General features: G+C 39.6%; 1 protein-coding gene and 1 long non-coding RNA gene across 2 annotated transcripts in view; one reads left to right on the top strand and one right to left on the bottom strand.

Moving 5' to 3' along the window:
• The first annotated feature begins 6,293 nt into the window (after positions 1-6,293).
• The window catches only part of LOC111216326 (ectonucleotide pyrophosphatase/phosphodiesterase family member 1-like), a 30,534-nt gene continuing 9,281 nt past the window's right edge, over positions 6,294-27,546 (top strand). Inside the window, exons 1-14 of the mRNA XM_022737826.1 lie at positions 6,294-6,776; positions 11,840-11,909; positions 15,969-16,029; positions 18,087-18,184; positions 18,268-18,347; positions 20,080-20,199; positions 21,086-21,195; positions 21,300-21,365; positions 21,480-21,552; positions 22,244-22,352; positions 23,380-23,511; positions 23,620-23,651; positions 23,790-23,917; positions 25,415-25,484. Of these exons, the coding sequence (XP_022593547.1) occupies positions 6,642-6,776; positions 11,840-11,909; positions 15,969-16,029; positions 18,087-18,184; positions 18,268-18,347; positions 20,080-20,199; positions 21,086-21,195; positions 21,300-21,365; positions 21,480-21,552; positions 22,244-22,352; positions 23,380-23,511; positions 23,620-23,651; positions 23,790-23,917; positions 25,415-25,484 (1,284 nt within the window). The 5' untranslated portion in view covers positions 6,294-6,641. The remainder of the gene's footprint in view (positions 6,777-11,839; positions 11,910-15,968; positions 16,030-18,086; positions 18,185-18,267; positions 18,348-20,079; positions 20,200-21,085; positions 21,196-21,299; positions 21,366-21,479; positions 21,553-22,243; positions 22,353-23,379; positions 23,512-23,619; positions 23,652-23,789; positions 23,918-25,414; positions 25,485-27,546) is intronic.
• Positions 23,568-26,201, bottom strand: LOC111216328. The gene is made up of 4 exons (XR_002664905.1): positions 26,055-26,201; positions 25,796-25,898; positions 25,705-25,710; positions 23,568-23,645 (listed from the first exon to the last, which is right to left on the bottom strand). It is a non-coding gene; the product is annotated as an uncharacterized LOC111216328 (long non-coding RNA).

Genomic DNA, 27,546 nt, shown 5'->3' with positions numbered 1-27,546 from the left:
AGCTCGACGTCCTGCGGAGTGGCACATCTGACACATGCTAATGAGACACTTAACAGCTCCTTAGATTTCCAGCTGCGCTTCCTGTGGACTGGACATGAGAGTGTCTGTGTCTCAGGTCATTGTTCTTCACTAAAAAACAAAGAATGTCCTTCTTTGTGCTTCCTCAGATATTTTTGTCAAGAGGTTATTGCCACAATCTACAGTTCACAGTTTACATTACATGTCAGACAATACAAAAGCATCGCCCTTGACGGATGACTGCACTTAAGAGTTTGTCTTCTTTCCAGCTGCTGCTGACTCAAGTTACATTGCTTCAGTGTTTGCAAAGCTTTTTCCACAACAGAAGTAGTTTTTGCCTCATATAAAAGATTTAGATCAGTAATTCTGATCTCGTCAGGTTCTTGATCTGACAAGAACAGGAAGTGTCTTCGAATAAACTGAGTCGATCAGGATAACTGCTTGAATTATGCATCAGTTTATTCATTGGTTCATTTCACTGGAACAGAGAGCATAATAAACACTGCTGTAGATGTAGCAGTTACCCAACAAGCTAGTTTGTTTTCATCTGTATCATCTGATTAAAGTAAATTTATTCTACTTTTTGATCCCGACAACACACTTGTTTGATCCCGACTTCCTTAATGGTTCAGTGATTGGAAAAAGGTTGAGAGGACTGATTTAAATGGAAAACATCCTCAGTTCAGTCTGTGTTTGTTGTACATGGAGCACAGTGTAGAACAACATATTTTCAACAGGGGGCATCGTACTCACAGATTTCAGCCAGCTGATTTTTTTCAGTGTTTACATTTGTTGTTCTACATTTCCCAATACAGTATCTAGGAAAATTATATATCTAAGAAGTTATTATTAACTTATTATTATTAAGTTATAACAGTTAATAAATGCTTTTTAGTCATTTTTGTAAATCCCGTCACTGTTTCCAACATTGTACTGAATGAACTATTTAGTCAGCTCTGTCACTGGCAGTTTTCATTTCCCTATTTTACTTTGTTGATCTCTGCTTATTGACAGTGACCTTAAGTTCCTTCTCTAAGGACCCTGTAAAAAAAAAAAAAAAAAACTGTCACAACCACCGTCTCTACCATACGTGATTCATATAATTTTCCAACGGCAGCAAAACCATATTGAAAATAAATTTGAAGAACTGTGTGGTTAGCATCAGCATGACAAGCAGTCGTCATTGTGGCTCAACAAACCCTACAGTGCTGATTGGAGAAAAAGATCTACTGCTGAGGTCGGGTAATTCAGTGCATTAACACCTAAGACACTAAGGCGAAATACAACTTAAATAAACAAAACCCCATTGGCAGAGCATTTTGACTCAGATTCCAATAATCACAGTTGTTCCACAACTCCAAAGAAAGGCCAAGATCCAATCACCTGGTTTTGAATGTTTATTAACATCTTCCGCATCCATTCAGCTTCTATATTTACATCGTCTGATCTTCTCTCAAAAAGGGAACATCTGGAAAGACAGTATGAAACCGGTTCTTGTTCTTGTTCCATGTCGGACTTTATGCATTTTAGTAGCACCGCGGTTTATCTTATTCAATATATCATATTTTAAAACATGAACCCACTATCCAAACAGCAAATAACTAGTTTCCACTAAAAATGAGCAGTATAATCAGGATCATTCAATTCTCAGTCCTGTGTAAAAATATGCACAGAATAACAAACTCAATCATATGATTCATGGTCAATTTATAATAAACAAATCTAAATGTTCTGCCATCTCTCCTCGCCTTACTGCTCTGTGTTTGTGTTTCATGGCTGGTTGCCCTGACCTCTCTTCCCACAGTCTGGCTGTCAATCATATTCCATGTTCAGTATTTTATAAAGTCACACATGCACCGGTCTTAAGGGACCATGTGTGAGTGAGTCACACTTGTTGGCTTGATTGCTGTCTGCTATCGATTGTGCTGCTGTCCTGTTCCCCCTCATGGCACGCAAGTTCAGCACATCGCTTTCTTTTTTTTTTCTTTTCTTTTTTTAACGGCGTCACTAAATGTTCAGAGGTTTCACTGTACAAAGACTGCTTTGACTTTCTCAATCTCAATAAAAAACACTGCAGCTACACTTCTCTGATGATCACAGGCGGGTTAGAAGAAATCGTCTTTAGGTTTAGAAGCCAGAGCACTGAGGAGGCTGGATGAAGAAAGAGAACACTGAGGATGACTGGTATTAAGTATATATATAAAAAAAAAATGTTCCTCCTGAGCAGGGTTGGCAGGCCGTATGACACAATATAATCCTGGGCTGAAAATGTTTGCAGCTGCAGACACTGACCATGACTGCAAACACAGATACAGTTATGTGTGGGGAGATGTTGGCTCACCACTGTCTCTTCGTAGGTGTCCCACACTGTCACTTTGCACTGGGTGGATGTGGCGTCCTGCTGTTCTCTCTGCACTGGGGTACATTTCCAAAAATATATCTTGTGCAGTGACAGATAACTCTAGTGACATTCACCTCATAAGATTTTTTTTTCCAGTTGGGGGTGGGTGGGGGTTTCTGTTTGGTTTTATCCTGTCGTAAAACAGTATATATGTAACATACTTGCAAAAACACACATTACACATTAAAAATATATTGCATATACATTATATGGATCTGTTTAACCTTAGGGAAGAACATTGGGCAGTGTGCTTTGAAATATATTCTATTCTATTCTATTCTATTCTATTCTATTCTATTCTATTCTATCTTCTTCCTTGTGGACAGAACTGAATCTACCCGAACATCTGGAGCTCTTGCTTTCTGTTTCATCACTGTTAGTTTCAAGTTGTGCTTTCACCATTGCTTTATGTAAAATAAAACATGTCAATTCGAAATTCTAATAATATGATATTAGAAATAAAGTAGGCCGACTCGAGATGAACTGCTAGCTAATGGTAAAATTAACTAAAAGTATTTTGGTTTCAAACTACTGAAGCTGATAAAACTTGGGTAAGGCTCACACGGTCAAAGCTTTGACAGCATCTCCACAGCTTTGTCTCTTTTTTAAGCATCATGCCACCTCAGCATATTCACAGCATCATTAGCACGAACGCTGCTCACAGAGGCTTCAACACAGAGCTGTAAGCTGTAAGCACCAGCAGTCACTCCCCCATCATGTTCTTGAACAGAACAGGCTGATGTCAGCTTGAATAAATAAGCCTTTTTTTTGGGCTGGTAGTGGTGGTGGTGGTGGGGGTGGGGGGGCTATTACACAGTAAAGTAACTTTGTGAAATATATTTATAAAACATACAGTTCACATTTGTAGTGATCTGTATGAATACAGAAAATGTACAACACACCTTTGTATAAAAAAATATGTAAGACTCATGTTTTACTGTCACATGTCTGTCAATCTTTACATCAAGAGCTCAATCAGCATCCACAACAATGAGAGTAAATCAACATATACATACAGGAAGTCAGTGGGTGGGCAGCGCTATTTCATGTTCCAGTTGTGGGTGAATGTATATCAAAAGCTTTGAAAGGTGCTCATTATTTCAGGACAACAACAAAGCAAACAGCAGACCAAAGACATTCCGATCTTCTGTAAATCCTGGCTGACAGGTAGTCAGTGACAGATATGTCTGAGAAGACAGAGGCTTTCAATATAATGTGCTGAGGATTGTGTCATGTTGAATGAATAATTCATGGCAGATTTACAAGCGCCTACAGTAAATCTCACGGGGAGGATGTGCCCATAACTATCAGCTGATGAATTCTTTAAGCACACCTACTGCTGCTCTTCCCTGATGTATTATACATAAGTCACGACTCACTCTGGGTTCAAGCCACTCCACTTCGCTTTAAGTTTCGCCAGCAGCTTTGGATTGTTCCAGCAGTGACGTCTAATTGATTTTTATAGCTCCAGATTCAGATGGCAGAGACTGAAAAACTGAGAATTACTGCATCACTTGTTGCTGTCACTTGTTGCAGATGAATGAGAAAAATGAACTTTTTATGTTCCTTATGGGTGATATTATCATTAGTGGACATGTTCTTGAATAGACAGTAAATAAATAATGCAAATGCAAAAAATGCAAATGTTTCAAGAACAACAAAGGAACCACTAAAAACTAAATTAAATATGCACTACACCATAAAATATAATATATTTGCAATAAGCCACTCATGCTTTTACAATATTTAACTTCCTAACCATCAATGTTCTCAATTATTCCAGCCAGTGTTTCCTTTCTTATCTCTTCAACCCCCACAGATTCACCATTGTTTAGATTCATGCTTCACAGGTCTCCATTTGATGCAGAAGAGCAACCATAAAAACTGCATATGTTAGTGTTGTCACTGGATGTTAGCATGATATACTATTTTCACTGAAGTGTTGGAACAAACCGAAGCAGAATAATACAGTACATGTGATGTTGTCATATACTCTGGGGGGAACGAATAATCCTTTTTTTGTACCTTTGAAGCTCCTTGTAGGAAACTGAAAGAGGTGCATTCAGAGTTGAAGGTGTTGCTACTTTAAATACAGCAGCTTTTAAGTCAGTAAGTTTTTTTTTCTTATACACTCTACGACAAAGTCACAAATATAGCAAATATATATATATATATATATATATATATATATAAAATAAAATACATTTTGTTATATAATGCAATAAAATACATAGTATATACTGAGATATTGTTGTGAGGTGAGTGTCATGCCTCAGTTTGCCTTTGTTGTAATGCCAAGCCACACAAACAGGTGGACAGTGTGAGCATCAGGAGCATCATGTACAACGTGTCTTGAAAAGACCAAAAGAAACAGGCAGGAACATGAGGCCAGTAAGTGCTACATGTGTAGGTCCACATTTAAGGTCATATTGAAATGTCCAGCTGGGTTGGGGACAGCTGTAGGGAGACACTCTGCTGAGAGACGCACAGTTCACTGAGCAGGACACACACACACACACACACACACTATATCTCACTGTACCCACAGCCAGACACGAAAAAACACACTCAGACACGGACACCCTTGTAGCTTAAAATGACAACACAAAATCAGTTTTAGTTTCAAACCCATACACTAAAGGTACACACATATGTACACAGAAACACACACACACACACACACACACACACACACACACACACACACACACACATACGTACACAGAAACACACACACACACATGCATTTTGAGACAAAGTTAAACAAGCAGTCAGAACAGTTCACCCTGGGCTGTTTATGAGTGCAAGGCGGAGGTCAAAGGTCAGGGGTTCCAGCCACATGCGATCTTCATTATTGCACTGTGGGAGAGAGCACTGAATGTGAAGGAAACCTGGACCTCACAGAGCTGAAATATGGCTGTGTTAAAGCTGTCAGGGACGAGAGGCAGCATTATGTTGTATTAATAACACTTCTTTAAGTAACATGAAAACATCCCCACTGCAGGGAGGATGTTTCACCGTCACCGTAAAAGTGTTGCAACATCCCCATCTTGTGGCTGGTTTAGTAACAGTCTGTGTGAATTGATTTGTAATGAAATGAGCTGCACGTAATGCATTCTGATTCAGTTCATTTTGCATATTTGTTGTTTTCGGATTTGAGAATCATGCATGCAAACATCTGTTGCCAGTGGTTAAATTTAACAAAGTCCATGTACTCAAGCACTGTACTTACGCTTGAATGTGGTCATTTCATGCCAGTTTAAATTTCAACTATTATTCAGATTATTAAAGTTTCTCCTCCAATAAATTTATTTAACAGTTATAGTTACAGTTATATGCATACTGTACAACATGAGTTTATGAAACATGATGCATTGTTATAGATTTAACTTCCCAACAATGTGTGGTTTAAACTAATTTCAACCACAACTGTAAAATGTTACTTACAAATTACTGCATTAATACATTGAATAATCTTACTTTGCTGCTGATTGGATGGTGAATAACAGGACGACCGGTGAGTCAGTCACTGGCAAACAAACAAGCAGCATGGTTAACTGAAACTATCAGAAACACAACCGTCAATATTGCACCAATTTTTAGATAAATGGGCAACACTTCATAAAGCCTGACACAGACATGTAACTGGAAGTTATAAAATAAAAACGCACGTATTTAACACACGTAGGCTACATAAATTCTGCACAAAAGTTTTAAAAAATGTCCTTCTTCAATACTGCAGTCTGACCACAAGATGGCGGCAGCGCGCAGTCACCATACACTAAAAAGATTTCAGTTCCTCAACAGCTGGTTTGATTGTTAGTTTGTCCTTGTCTTTAAGCTGAGAGTTAAGCCCCGAGACATGACTTTTGAGACACGTTTAAAGACAAATATCCAGGGTGAGTTGTTGTGTTTTTAATTTAAAATCACACCTCGCTTCTATAGTGGCTGCAAACGTCAGATTTACTGATTAACAGAATTTCCTGGAAAATGACTCTTGAGCCAAAGTATTGCGGTCCGCCGCCTCCTTCTCTCTCTCTCTGATCAACCTCATGCTGCTGCTTTACAAACTTGTGGACGTCGAGAGAAACGAGGCGGTGCTAGTCTTCAGCAGAGGGTCATATCCCAGCTCACAGCATTTATTCCTCACCGGGGGAGCTCCGTCTTTCACTCAGTCCCTGCTGGTGAAAACAGTGGCTGGAGTAATTTTGCGTTCAGCAGCATGGAAGTAAGCAAAGGAGAGGAGCGGTCTAATGAACAGGCAGCGACTTTATTTGGGACACCAGAGCTGGAGGGTCAAAGGAGAAACACTGGACGGGAGAAGAAAAGGAGCATCCGGTGTAAAATCATTGCTGGGGTATGAAAGCAGTAACACTTACCTTTTCCCTTTATCTGACCACCTAACTCCTCTCTGACTCACCAGTACAAGGACACATGGTGTTATTTACCTCCACACTTTTACAATACAGCTGATTTATGTGTCAACGTGCCTTTATCCCATTTTAAGTGAAACTGAAGGGGTCTTGCTGTTCTTTTAACCACACAATCCAAACTAAAATATCCTTGTAAAATTCTTCACAGTAGTTGACCTGCGGTACTCAGTAGACTTCATTAATCACCTAATTATCATTTCTATCTTATGCATCTTTATAAGGCTCAAAAATGTTCCTGATGGACCTTATGAACTTGAAATGTGTCCACACTGTGTTAGAGTGATCAACTGACTAGCTGAACAACAGAAAGATAAACTGCAACTATTCTGATTTGAGTTTCTAGATTCAGTTATTTTTCAAGCAAAAACAGTGAAAAAAGTCCAAGCATTCTCTGGTTCCAGCTTCTTCAATGAGATCACTTTCTTTCGGACTGGAAAGTACATTTCTTTCATTTTTGGACTTTTGGCCAAACAAACAAGACATTTAAAAATGTTTCACAGCCTAAACAATTCATTAGGTAGCTAATCTTGTGGATAATCAGCAGATTAATTAAAAAAGGACCATAATCGTGACTTGCAGCCCATGTGATAGTATCTGACTTTATCATAATCTCCGAAAATTAAAAACCACAGTCTGCTTTTCTACACTGTTTACTCTCAGTGCCATGAGTCCACAGCTGACACACAGCCGAGACCAACGGTGTGAGAGTGGAAACTACATGTTTTCACTCCAATGCAAAGTCACAGAGGCCAGAAGTGTCATCTACAGGTGGAGATGATCTACAGTTGTTGATATAAAGCACAGACTTGACCTGTAAGACCACAATGAAATATGGCAATTGCATTAACCCAGAGCACCATCTTCAAATAGCTTGTTTTGTGTGACCAAAACCCCAAAATATTCGATTTGCTCTAATGAACAAGCAAGAAAAGCAATGAATTGTGACATTTGAGAACCTGGAACCATGAAATGTTTGTCATTTTTTGCTTGAATAATAGTTTCAGATTCATTTTCTGTCATTCAACTGTTTTGTTTTGACATCTTTAGCCACAGCACATTCCTGTGGTCAGAGAATCAGTGGGCATGATACATAAGAAGAGCACTGTAAGGTTATTTGTGGAGTTGAGGGCATATCATATAGCAGGCTTATCCTCTTTTATGAGACTTCTCTTGTTTATCTTGTAGTTAGTGGGGTTTTTAAGGTAAATATGGCTGCTTATGGACTGAAATTTGCTGAACGTCAGTATTTTGTGCCACTTTAAGGCCAAAAAACAAGCCCAGTTATCTTTTGATTTACTACTTCTAGCTATTTTATGACCGGGATGAGATTCTATTTGGACATTTGAATTATTATCCCCTTTGTATCCTGTAAAATTGTATTGTTGTCACGGAGAGCAAGTCTCAGAAAAAAACAGCAGCTTTTTATTGTTCACAGTTCTTAGTGTCTTTGAGACCAACCACACATGGACGGATGGCAGCTAAATCTGGGATACATTTGGGGATTTACAAAAAGCTGACAAAAACCATAATTGAAAGAATTGCAAGGAAAAATTTGATTATCTGTTTGAAATAATGCTTTTATGTAGCTGTGGTCAGGGATTTGTCAGAAAAAAATGTTTGTTACCGTAAAACTAATTGTATTTAAATCAAATGGCAAGTTATGAGTTAAGAGTTTGTGGAATCTGCCTCATCACTGAAATGTAAACTGTGCAGATGGGAAAATCATCTCGCAGTATACACACCTTTTTAAACTATTTACTTGCAAATGCCAGTTAAAACCACAGGACCTCGCATTTTCAGCTGCTGTCTGCTTGGCACTGATTAGATGCACATGTGGCAAAGTCTAGACGACAATCTAATCTGTCCTGTCATGTATCAGCCACCATACATTTCCTAGTAGTTGTAATATTGGTATTTGTTATACCGCTGTGTTCTTTAAAGACTAAAGACGAAAAGCAGGGTTTATTTTTAACATTTTTCAGATTATTAGTCACTGTAAGAAGACATTTTTATGCTCGTGTCCTCAGCTTGTGCTGCCCAGTCTGACTCCCAACGGTCTAATCAGATCTTTACTATGTAGACAATAGTAATAGAGTGTGTTTTCAGAGTCAGACGAGTAGGTTTCCACCAGACTGTTTACTTTCACAGCCCACAAAGACCACGTCTAAAGGCTTTTCCCAAGAAGCCAGGTCTCTCTCCCTCCCTCTCTCTCTCTCTCTCTCTTCACCTATAGCTGAAAATAAGTGCACATACGCAGAGGCCGTGCACACACAGCAGCATATTTTCATACCCGTCTAGGAATTCCAAGTGTTGCGTATGTGAATCACACTAAATGGATGACTTATGGCGGATGATGCCCACATTTCCCAGTGCTTTTGAAACTTAACTGCACAGTACTACAGCTTTCTAGTTGGGAATAATTAGAGGGCATGATTGACTACAGCATGGAAATTATCTAAACTAGTGCTGAGTCAGAGCATCTTATTTGTCTCAAAACACCAACGTCTTCATTTTTCCCCCTGTCTATATCAACATGTTTAAAAAGCTTCCTTTAAATAAGTTTTTGTTAGATTTATGTTTATTATTCAGATTTATTATAAATCTGTCAAATAGAATTCATTCAAATCATTAAAAAACTTTTTTGAAAACTGATGTATTTCACTACTGGCAGGAAGATAAGATAACGACAGAAAAGATAAATAAGATGAAACTTTAATGGTTCCTGTGACTTGCTAACAGATGGATAAGATTAATATCTTATGACCTGTGTGAGGAAACGGGGTTCTCCCAAAAGCAGGAGGCTAAAAACAAAGAAGAAAACAATGCAGAGTAAGTTAATGTTTTGTTTTTTTTTTAAATTTTTTAGGCTCGCTCTTAAATGATTGCTTTCAGTGGTGAATGTCAGTGTCATGTGGTGAGTCTGGCGGCAAGTGGTCACCAGATGAGGCGTCGCAATATGGTTTAAAGGATAAATAGAATCTATCTTATATAAACTGTGACAAAGGTGAGGTGTCACAAGCCAAAACCTTTGAAAACCACTGAGTTTTTGAGGACTACCGAATGTTTAAAACAGGGAGCACACTTTTAAATCAAGGTTTCAAACCAGCTCTCAAACGCCATTATAATTAAACAGCCATGATAACCACTGCAGGCCTGGTGCGGGTGTAGTGGGGGCTTCAAAATAAACAGTGGTGATTAGACTACTGAACAACCTCATCTCTCAATAAACTGGTTTTAGATTTAGGGCTGGACGATATAAAACGATAACGAGAATTATCCCGATATAATTTCCCTCGGTAAGTGGTAAATAAATGTTCGATGTGATTCATTTCCATGCTTAGATAGCATGCGCAGAAATGAAATCACAAACAGCCAATCACGTCGTAGGAATGGAGATATGCATTGCTCAAGTTAGGTTTCAGATTACTTAGATTAGATTTTATCATTATAATTTTTCTGAATGTCCTACCTCAGATTTGCGACATGTTCTGGCCAGAGTTTGTCATGTTCTTAACAAAAAAAAAAAAAGTTTATAACCACAGTTAACTGTCAGTTTTTTCAACTTTCACTAAGGAGCAAAAATCTGCCTTTAAACTTGAAAGAAATAATGATCTGACATTTATCCTGATAATTATGGATATCGACTGATCTGAACATTTTTATTGTGATGACATTTTTAGCCACATCGCCCAGCTCTATTCAGATTTCCTTGAAAACGCCCCTCTAATTACAAACCCCTCACCCCCATCATTTGATATAATATGATAGATAGGAGCAGCAGATAAATGAGAAACTAGGCCTCCCTCCTCGTTTTACTTTTCAATTTCAGAGGGCCAAGATCAACATTTGGACAGTTGGTGATGGTATATGAGGGAAGGTGGAAATGATTAGAGTCAGGTTTAAAGTATGAATAACAGGCCCCCGTTGCTCAGCACTGCAAGACCTTGATCCTATCTTCAATAAAGATTAAAGTCTCAGCAAAAAAAATAAGAATGAATGAGTAGATCAAAGGCTGGATGAATAAACAAAATGACAAGACTGAGAGTCGTCAGCCAGGGTAGTAGCTCTGTGAGGCTTTACTTAGGCACAGCGGTGCTTTGAGCTGAATGCTGATGGGGCTGTCATTAGTTTTTCAGGTATTTTGGTCATAAACCAAAGTATTAAAGAAAGATTTTGAGTTACTGCAATTCATCCTGAGGGGAACATGAATGTCTTTCATGGCAAAGTGCCAACCTCGTGGTGGCAGTCAGGGATCACCGAAATCATTACAGTTCATTCTCTCTGGATCATGGATGTCTGTACAGCATTTTGATTCAATCCATCCAGTAACAATCCATCCAGTAAATACTTTAGTGGATTAGTGAAAACATTGACCTGCTGGTGGTGGCACCAGTGATATCTTTACCAAATTTCACGGCAGTCCATCCAATAGTTGTCAAGACACTTCACCAAAAACCAATCATATCAACCTCATGCTGTTGCCAGGGGAAAAGACAGGGGATCATCAAAGTTATTTGGATTCAACCTCTGGGGAGCACGGATGTTCAGTCTGGACCTACAAACCAACATTACCATCCATAGAGCCAAAGCTGCTAGCATGGAAGAAAAAGAGTCTTTCTCTGTGTAGTTACAGCACACATTCTGTTTGTCTGTATGATTAAAGAAACTTATAGTTCTGCCGAATGTCCTGATTTACGTCTTCTCTCAAGGAGCCAGAAGTCTGTAGCAGTATGTTTATATTATGGTCACAAAGGCGTGTAGCTGACACTAAAATATGTCTGGAGAGCCAGTAGATTAAGCTTCAAATTAAATGACATTTTCACCACTATATCAACATGTTGAGATTTCATTCTTTTCTGTTCACTTTCGGTCGTCATTTGGAGCATTAGTCTCTACATCTTAAGTCATGTTTGTTGTGTGTGATTTATGTTCAGTAACTTTTTATGAAAAAACAAACATATCCTGACATTTGGTCTCTGGACTTTAGGTTCTGCTGTGCCTGCTGGGGGTCATCCTGGCTGTGGCGTTATCTGTGAGAAACCGCAGTGATGGGACAGGTGGGCATCTGTTATTGAACCTACATAGATACAGTTCATTATTTCTTTCTGTCTTAATTTAACTACACAGTTTGTTTCTGCATGTTTTGACACCTTGTATCTGTCAATCACCACAGTCTCCACCAGCTCAAAGTGGGTGCTCATTTGAATTAGGCCGCCATTCTATATAAAATAAATTAGATATCAATGAAGAATACAACAGTATTAAAGCGCCCCACTGTTCTGGGGAAGTAGACGCTGACCATGTAATCCAGACAGGCCCGGCTGGAGGCCTTTCTCCACCTCTCTCCCCTTGTTTCATGTCACCTCTCTACTATTAACTAACTAATTAAAGGTACAAACAGAGTCATGTTTACATCGCTGTTTGTCTGTCAGCTGCTCTGTGGGACAGTGTGAAACCATCAGCAGGACTGTGCATCATCTGTCACCAGCTTGCATATGCGTCCTTGTTGACATGCTCAAGATACTTGGTGACCCACTCTTAAAAACACTGCTCCATTATTGCGCTACTAGTGTCCACAGGGTACCTTTTAAAGCATAAAATACCCCTCAATAAATGTCAAGTTGAGTATTATGTCCATATTCTAAAATCTGTAAAGTAGTATTTTAAATTTTCCCTTTGCTCTATTTTCAATATATTATATTCAGTTCCAGGAAGAAAAAAATAATGGCATCAAACTTGACAGATAGTCACATACAAAATATACAAACAGGCGCTTTAAGTTGAAAACTCTGTGTAGTGCCTGTATATGATATGTGAAGGAAAGAGAAATTGTGATGCAACAGTCCGTGCACAGATGTCAAAATAGCCAGCTGCACATCGTTTCGCTCAACGTATAAATGTAAGAGACACCACTTACTGTTTTTCTGATTTTAGTTTTCGTGAGGCATGGATTTCACTCCTGAACATACTGTTGACAGAGAATCAAGATACTTTGGCTGCAGCAGCGAGGGACGGACAGAAATAACCATCTCAGATTACATTTTAGAGCACTTATTCAGTAAAGGCTGGTGAAAATACACACTGCACATCGCCAGTGGGCCGAGGAACAAACAAGCCTGCAAACTGCTACTGTGTGGCTACAAAACCTGCTGTTTGGACTCCCAGGAAGTCTACGTGTAACTAATGTAGAGCCTGCTAACGTCCCACTGCAGCCTCTTCAGAAACTCTAAAGTGGGAGCGTTCAGAGTAGCGGTGAAGGAGACTCAAGTTACCGAGCAGCTTCTAGAGGAAGAAGTGAGAGTGAAAGTGAGACAGAGAGGTGTATGTTAATTTCTGAGACTGCATACGATTTGTTGAGAGGATATGTTTCTCTCAGGGTGGTGCGATACGTCCTTTTCTTTGCCCACGGTTACAAAACATGTCATAAACACACATTCGAGTGAGACAGGAATGTTCACCCGGGGTTGGCATATTTCATGCAGCTATAGATTCCCTCTGGTTAGACGTGGGCAGTGGCGTCAGTGTGCGCTTTGTTGCAAACCGCCATGCCAAAACACCCCTCTTCCATTTCGGTGGCAGCCGTGGTGAGTGTGGGCAGCTGTCCCCAGCCTGGGTGGGGTGCTCTCTCTCTCTCTCTCTCTCTCTCTCTCTCTCTCTCTCTCTCTCTCTGCTGTGGCATTTCCCCTTTAACTTATATTCCCTCCCCAGCTAACATGAAAGCCATATGGGAAGAATAAATTTCGAGATTTCACTCACCCAGTCTTGGCGTTATTCACATCTATGCAGCTCTGGCAGAACTTCTACATCTTTCATAATGCTGCTTTGTTGGTGAGGTCTTTGGAAACAGATAAAAAGAAATAAAAATAACCCAAGGGCTCGACTTCTTCCTAGAGGCTGACAGTGTGTAGAGTAAAATGCTGAGAGCGGGTTTTCCCGTGGATTACAGACCACAGCAACTTGTCTCCTGAGACGGAGCATCCCCGTGTTCGGTCCAAACCGCAGCTGCCTGGCCTCGAGAGGCAGTGAGGAGGGGCTTTCTCACCAACATGCTAAGACTCCCTCTGTCATGTATCCAGCCGGCAGCAGACTTGACTGATGTGTTGGGACGGCAGTAGCTTGAAAAGCGAAAGAGGTGGCCCAAAGCTTCTTGTTTGGAGTTACCTTGTCCGTGGGAAAGTCCTTGCGCAAGACGAAGTTTGCTCAAAATCCTCCAAGAGCAGCAATAGACAATATGGAGTGTGGTCACTGGGAGTGATGAACCTACAGAGAGTTATCACCTGACTGTGCAATCTTCAGCTCTACAAGGTGTTATAGTGTCTTTTAACTAATTTTGTTCTTTCAGCCCTGCAGCTTTACTGTTTCATTTCACTCTCTCCGCTCTCATCACCATCATCGTCATTTCCAGCAGCAGCAGGCGGCGGTTTTCAGTGGAAAAGCTCAGATGAACCTACTGTACACTATTTACCCAGCACCAACCCAGATAGCAAAATTATTCTGGCCACATATCTGTGTTTCTTTTGGCCCAACAAACACCTATATGTCAGGCAGTCTGACCCACATACACACCATGATTGTCGAACGCTGCTTCCACATATGGGCTGATTCTGGCTGTTATTCGTCAGTGTTGGCTGACGGCCAGCAAGATTATGTGTCAGTGCGCCAAAATTGGTGAAGCTTGTGAACAAAGTGGAGCATTTAGCTGCTAAATATTATTATAAATAGATATTTCCCTCTGGAGGTGGTGGACTGAGATTTGCCAGTTAGAAAAGCAATCCTCTGTGTCTGCAGTATGTGTGAATAGTGCAACTGTTTTGCTGTTCACTGTAACAAATGTTAGTTTATTGCATTGACCCCATTTGACCAAAACCTCAATTAACGTAGGTTTTAAAAATCTGCACATGTTGTGTGGGATACCGTTGTCCTCTTTATTTCACTTTCACTGTCTCAGATTTAGCAAATGAAATGAGTCTGGGGGAGTGATGTTCCTTGTTTAGAGTTCATGTATGGCCTTAACATGTAAATATGAGGTGGTCACAAGTTAAATGATAGAACTGTTTGTTTTTTTCTCTTCCTACTTTGTTTCCATGAGAACAAACTCCAGATGTTTTCTATTGTGTGTGGACACATGCTGTCCAGCACAAAATCTGGTGTAAGAATTTGATGGTTGAGTGTTTTTTTATTTGTTCATGGAATCTTTCTGTGCTGTTATCCATTTGTGCCTTTATGCAAAATACCCATGACATGAGGTTCACAGAGTTGTGCTCACTGGCCAGGAAACACCGGAAACTTTCAGCCTCCTTCTGTCTTTTGTCATCCTGTGGATATGTGGATGACGCCTTGCTGCACATTTCTAAACTTTCACATCCTGTTTTATGCCAGTCAGATCACTTAACAATCCCATTTATTTTGACACTAAAGGCCGTGACAACCCTTTTACCTTGGGGTCCCAACATGTGATTTTCTGTCAAAGGGAGACCAGTGTTAGGTGATTTCTGTATTTTTTATTTCAGTCCTTGATTTTTCTCTGTTTGATAAAAGGCGGTGTCATATATATTTTGTTTTTTTTGTTTGCACCACTTTTTTTTGCACACACTCACAATGAAAGCGGAGCAATATTTAAATCAAAACGTGTGTCACAGCTGCGGAGTTGCCTGGTTATGTTGCCAGAATTGAAACCTTATCCAACCACACTCACACAGTCCTGATGAAGCAGCGTCTGTCTGCTGTTTGGTGCTGAGTAGGTCGTGTACAGTGTGACTTTTGGGCTTTTTCCCTTGAAACAGCTGCCGTCTTGCGGGCAAATACAAAACCACGAGAGCAGGTGTTGCAGGATGACAGCTAAACAATGAGCTGAAACTGACTGCAAAGCTCCAACAAAGCCGAGGGGAGCTGCAGATTCCCGTGATAATTCTTAACTGGTTCATCACTACACGCGACCGCTTTCACCTCAAGTGTTTCTAAGCACAGTTCTAACACTTTATGTTCCAAAATAATGCTGGTTCCTTTGATTTTTGGTGTTTGCTGACATCATTATTGTGTCTTAAAGTCATATCATCTCTGAAAATCGTATTATTAATGTACCTTTTTTCACTGACAACACTCCTGTTTTCCTGCAGAGGGGAAGAACTGGCTGGAGGAAGTGGCTGAGGAAACTCAACAGCCACAGTGTCCGCCTGGGTAATACAATACTCTTGTTTCACTGTTGTAATGTGAACTTCAATGTGGTTTTAAAAGAAAATAATAGCTCACATCTCAATCGGCCTAGTTTGGATTACATCAGCTCCCGTCCTCCTCTTTGTGTGATAACATTCTGCATGTTTTAGCCCTCAGAATGAAGCTATTCAGCTGTGTCGCCCACAGTTATCCTGAGTTGGGACATGATTGCCAGTAGGCAGTTCTTAGTGGAAATAAAACTGTGACTACAGAGAAAAATACAGACTTTTTTTTTTTTGTCACAGTCTGGCAGTCGAGTCTCTTTATCTTAGTTTTTTTTTAGAAATGTAAAAACAACCCAAACAGATGAGTCTTGTGTTTTTACGATGTGGTTGGTTTGTGGAACAAAAGTAACTGTCTCTATGGAAAATGGGCTAATAACTCTGAGTAATCAGGCACGTGTGGGTGAGTGGGTGTGTGTGTGTGTGTGTGTGTGTGTGTGTGTGTGTGTGTGGTCATATGTGCGTGTGTGTGTTTCTGCTTTGGTAGGGGAGTAACCCCAGACACACTTATTAGTCTATGGAAAAGAAAACCTGTGGCTCCAAATGAAGCTATTTTTGTTTTGAAAATGTATTTAGAGAAATGAATGTTGTCTGTATTTTGATATATAAAAAGTCATTCATTCTTTTGGGTTTGTTTATAATGTTACTGTTGGAAAACCACACTTTAATTTAAAATTGTGGTTTGGGCTCTACGTGCAAAGAAGCCTATTTTCTGGAAAATGGTGATTGCAAAAGTTTTTTTAAATGTTAAATTCTTAAAAATACAGATTATTTTGCAAGGACCAAGTGTCACATTAATTTTAAATGAAAACACAAAAAGGAGAGCTAGTAAAAGTAAAAACAAATGGAAAATGGAATTGCCCTCTCAATTTCCTGATGAAAGCCTTTACTGTTAATTCAGTTGAATTCAGTTATTCGACTTCATTAAAGCTGCACGTGGCAGCATAGCAACCAGCTGGTGAACATGGTGGAGCATTTAGCTGCTTAAGAGTCACATATTCTTCTCAGAAGTTGGTTAAACCCAATACAGAGTTTGAAGAGAGTGAATGTCGGCCTGAAGCAAGAATGCTAATGTTAGTTTGTGTCTGCTGAAAGTGTGAATAGGCAACTGTTTGCTAACGCATCAGCCATAACAACTAAGGTTTTAACATATGAGTGTTTGTGTTTTACAGCTTGTTCTGCTGCCCTCAAATGACCAAAAAAAATCTACTTTAGCTGTTGGTTCTTTAGGGCCGGGTGTTGTTTGACAGTTTTACGTAGTGGTGCTGATACGATTCCTGAGTTTCAGCACTGATACCATGGCAAAACTTTCTTCTCTCTACTTTCTTAGTTTGGGGAAAGTTTTCATTCAGCACAATATGCCTGACTGCTCAGTGCTTCTGTATTAAAAAAGCAATAAATATATAGTCTAAAGTTAAAGACGAGTTATGCTGTAGTGGTTTAGTTTAGGAAATATCTGACCTGACAGTATATGTAATCTGATCAAAGTGTTAGAATATGACCGAGCGCTCAGTGTCAGCTTTGGATACAATTGAAAAAATACTGAGGTTTGATCCCTACGATATGTTGCTATGATACCGTATAAATAACTGTATAAAATAATGGTAGTGTTGCAAGCCTGTAGCTCTTGCATGAAGAGGGTGGTGGAACAAATATGATTAGTTTAATACTCCCACTGAAAGGACTGGGTATGTGTTTCACTTCAGGTAACAAAGAAATCTGCTGATGCTGCCAGAACTGTCTGAGTCTTTGATTCGTCATCAGCAGAGTCACATTTCTCTTCCTCTTCTCCTCCTCTGTGCGTCTGTGTGGTCTCTGTTTTTGATTTCATTTCTCCTCTTTCAGGCTCAGACAAAGAGCTGCTTTGTATTCACTTACACACAGACCTGCTGTACAAAATGACCTCCATGCTGCTGGTGCCAGAGATAGCGGTGTCTCCTGCTGAGTAATCCTCCGCTCACAGACGCACCTCGCTGTCCCCCTCAAAGCATCACACTTCCTCTCTGTCTTCCTGCCCAGTTTCTCCAGGTCCCCTCTCATCCTGGTGTCCTTGGACGGCTTCAGAGCGGAGTATCTGAAAGATCACGGCAGCCACATTCCTATCATCAACAAGCTACGTAAGTCGCCGGCACCGTTGACTCCGCAGCTCTTTACGGTTTTACAAGGCATCCTGGTGTGACTGAAGGTTACTGTGTTGCAGGAAATGCTGGAACAACAACACCATACATGAGGCCTGTTTATCCCACAAAGACCTTCCCGAACCACTACAGCATTGTGACTGTAAGTTTCTTCTGGTCTGTTGACAGAGCCAGAAGTTGATTTATAGGATACGAATTGCCAGACTGTCTGACTTGTTTTGCTAGCGGTGGAAGAGCAACTCATTGTGCTGGTACCAATACCACAATGTAAAAATACACAAGTCAAAGCATTCATTCTGTAGAAAAGTGGCCCCCACGGCTGATATACATTATATATTACATTTATATATAAAATGACATGTACTGTTGGAGTTGGTTGAGTTGGAGCTAATTTTAACTTCTTTATATACAGTTGAGTAGATTTGTCCATTGATTCCCATGTTGGGGCTCAGGCCCCCTCAGAGGGTCACGAGATAAATGTGAGATGACAAAACAAAGTTCTGTTTGACAAATTTGTATTAATTTTCGGACTCAAATCTAATCTCCTTTTTGTGAAATATTGGATGATTTTTTTTTCTCTGTAGAAGCCATCTGAAAAGTTAAGAAGGAAAATCTTTCATGGAGCTGCTGCTAAATACTCTGAAATTAGTCCTACTTTGTTTTTAATCTTGAGCTTTGGCTCCCTCCAAAGAACCACAAAATAAATCTGAGTGAGATTATTAAATGCTTAATATGTCACTTCTGCTGTTAAGGACACTCTCAAAAACAAAACAATAACAAAATACGGAGTAAGTGACGTCAGGACATACGGTGGCAGTTGTTGTCTTCACCACTGTTGCCATCATTGCAGTCAGAAACTCCCAGCGAGGATTCCTTCAGTGTCGTTCAGGGGGTTTTTACCAGGAGCTGTATTATCAGAGGTCTCCTCCTCTCCAGAACAAATAAATCAGGTCGTGTAGGGCCTGGGAGCCAAGTTCCTGCCAAAGTTTGCTCAGCTTGTTTCTCTGACTTGTGATCCAGACGTCTCATGACTAAAATCCTTCATCCAGTTAAAATATAGCGTCAGAAATGACTAAGATCTAAAAAGTGTATCACAAGAATGTGGCTTAAAACTGGCATGACTGACCGAGGCGTGCACGAAGGGGATATGACGCCACTGACAGCTGACCAAATGAAAAAAGACCGTTACAATGATTAAAATGAAGGATTTCTCTAGGTTTGAAAATTAATGGAAACATATGGAATAATGTAAATACAAAATATATAACACAGGGCTTGTCTTTTGACATTTTAATGTGCAAAAGTCACATTTTAGAGCTTTAACAAGGTGAGAGAGAAGAAAAACAAAGTTCTGTGAAGCAAATGTATATTTCTAATAATATGTTTGGTTTTTTTTTTCAAACTACCCTAAAAAGTTTACTATTAACCAAAGCTGTGAAATACATACGGTGAAGTTACAAATACAATATTCAAGTAAAAACACGTCAAAAAAATATTTTACTGTGTAAATGTAATTACTTCTTTCCACCACTGCTGTTATCAGACGACAGTTCACTGGTGAACTTCTACATGTGGAGGCTTTTCCATGTGATTGTGAAGCCAGTGTCTCTTCATTGAGGCCTAATCACTTACATGTGCTTGTGAATTGAACCACATCAGAACTGGGGGAGGAGGGGAGGGTGGGGGCTTACAAAGTGGATTTCCCTTCTGTTGGTTGAAAACAGACCCTGCAATTAAAATAAACTGTTATGGTTACCAGTAATATTTAGGCTAGGAAGATCGAAGAGAGGAGGTAAGCACTGTAAATCCCTGCAGCCTCGCACCAAAGCATCTCACCTCGACCGTGTGTTTGTTTTACCTCTTGATTCCTACAGGGTCTTTATCCCGAGTCTCACGGCATTGTGGACAACAAGATGTACGATGTGACCCGAAACGCTCTCTTCAGCTTGAAAACTGATGAGAAATTCAACGAAAAATGGTACCAAGGAGAGCCAGTAAGTGAATCTGTGCAACGACAACATTGTTATTGCTGTTGAGCAAGAATTAATCTTGTAAAGATACAACGCCCCAAAATCAAGACCTAATAAAAACACTTTGGATCGTGTCGGCAGAATGCAGTCGTCGTTGAGGAGGGCCACAGCGGGACAGTTCAGAGAAATCATTTCATAACATTTTTCCCCACACATCTGAGAGTCGGAGCCACTTTCAGCTTGTAAAAGTTAACACACCCTGATCCTGTGTAAGAAATATCTCCCCGTAATGAGCTTCTTGATATAATTATGGATTGTGCTTGTGTTGCAATTGACAGCTTGTGAGGGCTGCGAGGTCGTGCTTGTTTAGACGCTTTGTGGTTTCCGTCTAAATGGGAGGCCTCTAAAATGTCATTCTTCAACTTCGTGACAGACTGCTCCTCTTGAAAATACACCATGCAGCGGTCTATGAGGGAAGGAGAAATAGATGATGCCGACTGAGTGATTTATTCTGCAGAAATGTAATTCCTTCGTAATGACATTTCATCCAATACAACTAAGTGCATCTACCAAAATATGCTTGTATGCCTGCTGCATAAATAAAACACATCTGATCGGTTTAATAGGTATCGACTTCACATAAAAATAAGCAGTTAGATTTCCATCAGACTTGACTCGGCTGTGATGGATCACACTTTTCTACTAATGGACTAAACGCTGTGGCAAATGAGTGAGCTATTACTCTGCTACAGTTTACTCTGCCTGAATTAATCATGAGCTGAAAGATGACACTCTCACCTCCTTCCCTTCCCTTTTCTACCATTTCATTTTCCTAATCTTGCTTTTCTTTCCCTTCCCTTTCCTTTTCTTTCCTTTCTCTCCTTTCTCTCCTCTCCTCTCCTCTCCTCAGATCTGGATCACTGCCATGCGTCACAAACTGAAAACAGGAACCTTTTTCTGGCCGGGCTCAGACGTAAAAATCAATGGCACCTACCCTAATTTCTACATGATGTATGACAAGTAAGAACGATGCCGTTACGTTACATACTTTTAAATTCATGACGAGAATTTTTATGGCATAATACGGTGGTGTAACTCACATGGTGCTTGTTTTTGTTTCACAGGAACATTTTATTTGAGAACAGAGTGTCGAAGGTGTTTGAATGGCTCAGTTTACCTCAGGGAGAAAGGTATTACAGTTTTTTTTTTTTAATTATAATGTTTTATCATTCAAAAGAACATGTTGTGAGTCACCATCAAAAAGTACTGAACATCACACTCAACTGTTCCCTCTGTGATTTTAGACCCGACTTCTACACTTTGTACCTGGATGAACCTGACTCATCAGGACATCGTTACGGACCAGGAAGCAAACAGGTTAGTCACTGGCTGAACAGTAAACCTGAAACTGTAAGCTAGTAGCATACATAAGCTAAATTAATAGTGTCAAATTGTTCATTACCTAAAAGAGCACAAGAGCAGACAGAACAAGTGAGGGTCTAGTTAAGTCAAGACTCTTGAGTTAGGATTGTTATATCAAAGTGAAATTCTGCTTATGGAGCTGTGCGATATATGACTAGGGCTGCAGCTAAATATGATTTTCATTATTGACTATTCTTTTGATTACTTTCGGTAGGTTGGACTGTTTTAATTTGGGAGGTGACATCTTCAGATTGCTTTTTTTAGTTTGTCCACCAGTAACGAAACACAAAGATCTTCAGTTTACTGTCAAACAAGACAAAGAAAAGAAAGTTGGAAATCTTCAAATTTGAGAGAAGTTGATCTTAAAAATATGACACAAATGGATAATCTCTGTAATGTAATGATTACAGTTGATATTGAGTGGCAGTTTGAGCATTTTGTAATAAATAACAGTTTTTTTTTTCATTTTAAAGCAAAGGCTGTTTAACAACATCAGTGCTGACAAAGCCATTCTAGTTCACATTATTTTACTAATTATTTCTTTGCTGAAGCAAGGTGTTCTTACATGATAGATGTACAGTATTCATGAACATTGTTTTCGTGCCGCAGTGACACATTAACTTTAACTGCTGTTGTGTTGTGTCAGGTTGTTTGGGCCTTGGAGAACGTGGACAAGATTCTGGGCAAGCTGATGGATGGCCTGACAGAGAGAAACCTGCACCACTGTGTCAACCTGATGATCGTATCTGACCACGGTGAGACAACCACACACACAGACTGTGATACAGTCTACAGTAGATTTTACAATAGAAATGAGCCAAATAATCAATAATAACAGTTTACACAACTTTAAACAGTAGAATTAAAAAGAAATTTTGACTTTTAAGCAATACAAAGAGTATTATTTTTCTCCTTTCTTTGGATTCCATTAAAAGCTGTTTATTGGCTTAAGAACAAACATGGTGTCTCCTTCCTAAATCTCTGTAGTATCACACGAGCAAGACACAGCATCGTTTTGGAGCTGCTGAGGGGACTTTGTAGGCTTAGTGTCAGCTTCAAATGTTTAACTTGGTTGAGTCACTGCACCTGTTGCAGGGGAAACTGCCGGACCATGCCAGAGCGTAATCTGATGAAAAAACGAGTCTGTTATCAGGAAGTAAATTGGTGGGGGAAAAAAAACTGTTCTCAGTTGTGTGTTAAGAGGACATTTTGTGCAGAGGCTTCTGTAGACCCGATGGACATCTGGAGACCCGATGTTTAGGCTTGTAATTTGCTATATTTAAGATCAAGGCAGGGGAGAAAATGGGAGTGGCCCAGTTCTCCTCATCAAAGACATCATCATCATCATTTCCAGGACGAGATTTTGACGTTCTATGCCAGTTATTTGTCTGCAGCTGAAAGGAGGATTCATCAGAGTTCATGTCACACACAAGGCAATGAAGAAAAATGTTACACTAAATATAATTGTACAACTCTAGCTTTACATGTGATGTAAATTTCAAGGGTTGGGAAAGTGGATATGAAAGCATAAGTGCTCACATCTTCAGGCGCATTTCTAAGAAGATTAACCTTTATAACGCTTCAGGGAAAGAAGTTAAGCAACATCACCATGGAACAAAGACATGAAAAATCATTCACAAAGAGTCATGGTCACTAATCATCATCACTAATGGTGCACAAACTCCACATTTTTTCATGCTATCACATTTTCAAATTCAAATACAAATTCTCTCCATTTATGAAAATAAACAATGGACAAATGAATATTTTCTTGTTTAACAGGCATGGAGGAGGCTTCCTGTGAAAAGGCAGCGTATGTGGACACCTACCAGGAAAAGACTGACGCCTTCACTGTCATCCAAGGCCCAGCAGCTCGCATCAGACCCGCTCGCCTCCCAGAGGATTTCTTCTCCTGTGAGTTCCTGTTGTTAACACCCAGCCCTCCCAGAAGATGCAGCATCACTCAGTGTCAGTTTGTTTGTAACCAGCGTGGCTAATCCCGTCCTGTGTTTCTTTCCTCAGTCGACTACGATGGCCTGGTGAAGAACCTGTCGGTATGCGAAGTATTCGAAATGCGACTCTTGTATTGATAAGAAGAATGAAAAATTATCTGCCTACTTAGCTTCACATCAAACAACCCCATTCCTCGCTCTGCGGTGTGTTGATTCTCCTCTTCTGTGTCTGTTCTGAAGTGCAGGGCCCCTAACCAGCCAATGAGGCCGTACCTCAAAGAAAACCTCCCCAAAAGGATGCACTTTGCCAGCAACAAACGCATAGAGAGAGGACATCTCTACATGAAGCTGGGCTGGCAGGCAGCACTGTAAGTGAAGGACCAGTTTACTTCTTTTTTAAACCATAATTCTGGTTCATTGCAGCTGCAGGTTTAAACAGTGTGTTTGTGTAGTTTTGCCATCATTCCTATTGGTAGTGAGAAATCAAATTTACCAAAAGAAGTGCTGAGATCCAACAGTGTAGTAACATCACTTCTTTATAACAAACCCTGCCTGAGCCAAATTCATTTGGAAAAGAAAACAAAGGTAACTTGATACCTGATAGAAATCAAATCCATAACTTCAAAAATAAGGACAAAGCTGTGATAAACTGGGATTATCCTTTATGTCACCTCTGTGTTAACACAGCAGTGGCAAGAATGGAAGTGAGGGCAACTTGTTAAATGCAATAGAGTCAGGGATTTGTATTGTTGTAAGCCTCTTAAAGGTCCCATATTATATAAAGTGAAACTTCCATGGCTTTTTTTGATAAAGCAGGTCTAGGTTCTATATTAATATAGTAAAGTATTGAAATGCTCAGTCCATGGAAAAACACACAGCCGGTATTCAGAGACTGAGCTATAAAATTAGTCATCAGGACTTCTGTAACTTTGTGATGTCACAACTATACAGTCACTGCCCTAGCACGGCCCAATTTGACCCACCATTCAACTTTGCAGGATTTGTTTTTTTTTGAGCGTTTACCTGAAATCTGCTATATTTTTATTTGATCACCCAGAAAACAGTCAGCCAAAAGACAACACTGTGGATCAGTAAGCCGACAGCCAACATAATAAGCTATGTTATTGTAGTACTCACTTATTTCCAAAAACAAATGTTATACTTGATAATCGAATGGAGGATGTTTGGGCAGGGATGGGCAAGTAAAACAAGCTCTGTAATTGCATGGAAAGTTGAAAATAACCTCAGCAGCTCTCCATGTTTTGGCTACTGTATTAACCATATCCTCTATTTCCCAGTAATGCTTTGTAATAACCATATGTCAATATAGCTGGTTTGTTTTGTATTCTTTAATTGAATTGATTTGAATTTAAAGAATAGTTTGAAATTTTTTGGTTGAGAGCATTGAGAAGATCGATACCATTGTGTGCTCAATATGAAGCTACAGCTAGCATGTAATTAGCATATCTTACAATCTTTGTGCTAAGCTGATCTTGACTTCTGGCTATAGCTTCTTATTTAGCGTACAGATGTGATGGCGTTGTTGATCTTGCAAAGAAAGCAACTGAACGTGTTTCTCAAACTGCAGGAAAATTGCTTCAAACTGAACAATTTAGCCCATCAAGTAACAGATGCAATCAACAATAGAATGTAGCTGTACAGTCTTACAACTCGTGTTTACTGCAGGTTACTGTGCCTGACCCTGAAATTGACATTATAATTTGGGATGAACGTTAAGAATTCAAAATAAGATAGAAAAACATGTCAATAACTATCACAGTGGTGCTTCCTTTACCTTTCATCCTTCATCTTTTTGTCTCTATGTTTATTTTGATTCCTCAGCTAAAATATTTTTATTTCCTCAGTAACCGAAGGGAGATCAAGTACTGCACGGGTGGATTTCACGGCTCAGATAACGTCTTCACCAACATGCAGGTCAGAGGAAGGAAGGATGTGTGTGTGTTTGTTAGCAATGATAAGCGTTTTCACTATATCCTGGTTCGGAAAAAAAAAAAAAAAGGCAAAAAAGCATCATAAGCCATCCTCCATCGAGATAAATGTTTAGGGGGATTCCACGGCTCAACATCTTCACCAACATGCAGGTCAGAGAAAGGAAGGATGTGTGTGTTTGTAGGCAACAGTAAATGCTTTTTACCGTATCCTGTTTAGGAAAAAAAAAAAAGAGTACTGTCAGAAAAAACATTTATAGTCTGACAAAGCTCAATAGGCATTTACGTGGGACTTACAGTATGTCACTTCAAATAGGCTACATGGTGATTAACCCTTCAGGCAGCTGATTGGACGAATGCTCACTCTGTCGTTGGCAGCCTTCGCTTCTAAATTTTCAAACTGATAAAACATTGTGAATGATTGTTAATTAGCTTCCAAACAGTAAGTGCGGAGCAGACCACTGGAGGGTCTTCCAGATAAATCAGTTACCTAAAAAGACTTGTGATATTTTTATTGATTGATTAATAACTGATACAAGCAATAAGAAAGTGTTACCTTCCAGCCTCAAGTTGAGTCGTAGTCCTCAGTCTAAACTACCTCCTGTCATTTTCTGATCAGCCGATCAGAAAAGCAGCTGTCCAGAGTCCTGTGATTGATTTGGGCAAGCAAAATGTACTTGCCACACTCAGCCCCACCCCCATCACAGGTTTGTTTGTGATTTTCCTTTTCTGGGTTGTTTAGTTTGAATTCGGGCTGAAGAGGCAGAACTGTCCAGGATTTCACAAGAACAAAGCAAATATTGGAGAAAACTCTGAACCAGTTGTGTAAGCCAGTCCCCAAGGCGTGATTACGTTGTAGCAGCTGCACATACAGTAGGTTTTCTATCAAAAAAAGGAAAAAAAAAAAGGGGAATCGTTCTCCCAGTCCCAAAAATTCAATTCAAATTCAATTCTATTCAAAAATTCAGTTAAAGTTCAATTCTTGTAAAGTGAAATCACTGATATGCTTCCATGTAGAGAAGGTCTGTGAGTACATTTAGTGCCTTCTCCTTTACATCCCCACCACTGCAGTCATTCATATATCTTAGCTCACAGGCTCAACAGCAGGTCTCTACTGCCGACCGCTACGTTCAGAGGCTCCGCGTGGGGTTAAGGGATTTGCTCACGGTCAGCTTCATGCTAGCTGAGGAACGAAGAAGAGCACTTATTATTCACTTAGTTTCATTTGAATTGTACCACGGATTCAAGTCAGTTTTACTCTTTAATGTTTAGGATGTTGTTGCAGCTTAAACTTCAGAATGACCTTAAAGCAAATCATCTTCTTAAATAAGACACCATCAGACAGAGGGCAGAGAAAAAAAGAAAATATTTTACTCAAGAACAAAGATTTTTGATTCAGTTATACTTTGGTCAGATCAGGCAAAACTACATGCCAAACACTGAGACAAAGTTTTGCTCGTTTTTTTATGCAAGATCTTATTCATTACAAGATTTTGTTTATTTTATATAGATTTTATTTTCTTCACATTTTTCTATACAAATCCTCAGTTTATAGATTTCATTAAGATTATATCTTATCTTTGACTCTTATACAAGATTGTGGAAGCAGCAGTAAAATTTTATGAAAGCTTCAAAATCTGTGTCAAAATAAGCTGATTGGTCTTGTCTCTAGATTTAGGAATGAATGTCTGAGTCTGAGGGAAGAGTTTCTGTGTTTGCTGTTTAAGTTCTGCAAATGAAACCATAAGAGCAACACATCTAAATTACTCAAATAAGCTAAATACTGTGTTAGTTTTAAAACATTGCCCAAGTACAGTAATTACACTTGTGCTAAGTTGGTCTACATCTACAAAATCTCAGCCTTGGACTGAGTTTGCTTGTGTGTTTCTGTCTGCCACCTTCATGTTAGTCATTACAATATTTCTGTGTATGTTTATGGATGTGGTTCACACTGGACTTTGACTTGGTATAATTAACTGACAAGGTTGCCGGCGTAAAAAAAAAAAAATGTCTGTGAGTCAAGAAAAGCCAACTGCTATCAGCCTGCT

Source organism: Seriola dumerili, unplaced genomic scaffold (genome assembly GCF_002260705.1).
Source record: "Seriola dumerili isolate Sdu_G_001 unplaced genomic scaffold, Sdu_1.0 BDQW01000025.1, whole genome shotgun sequence".
NCBI lineage: Eukaryota > Metazoa > Chordata > Actinopteri > Carangiformes > Carangidae > Seriola > Seriola dumerili.
Note: the sequence above shows the minus strand (reverse complement) of the source record. Positions and strands in the feature narration are given on the sequence as shown.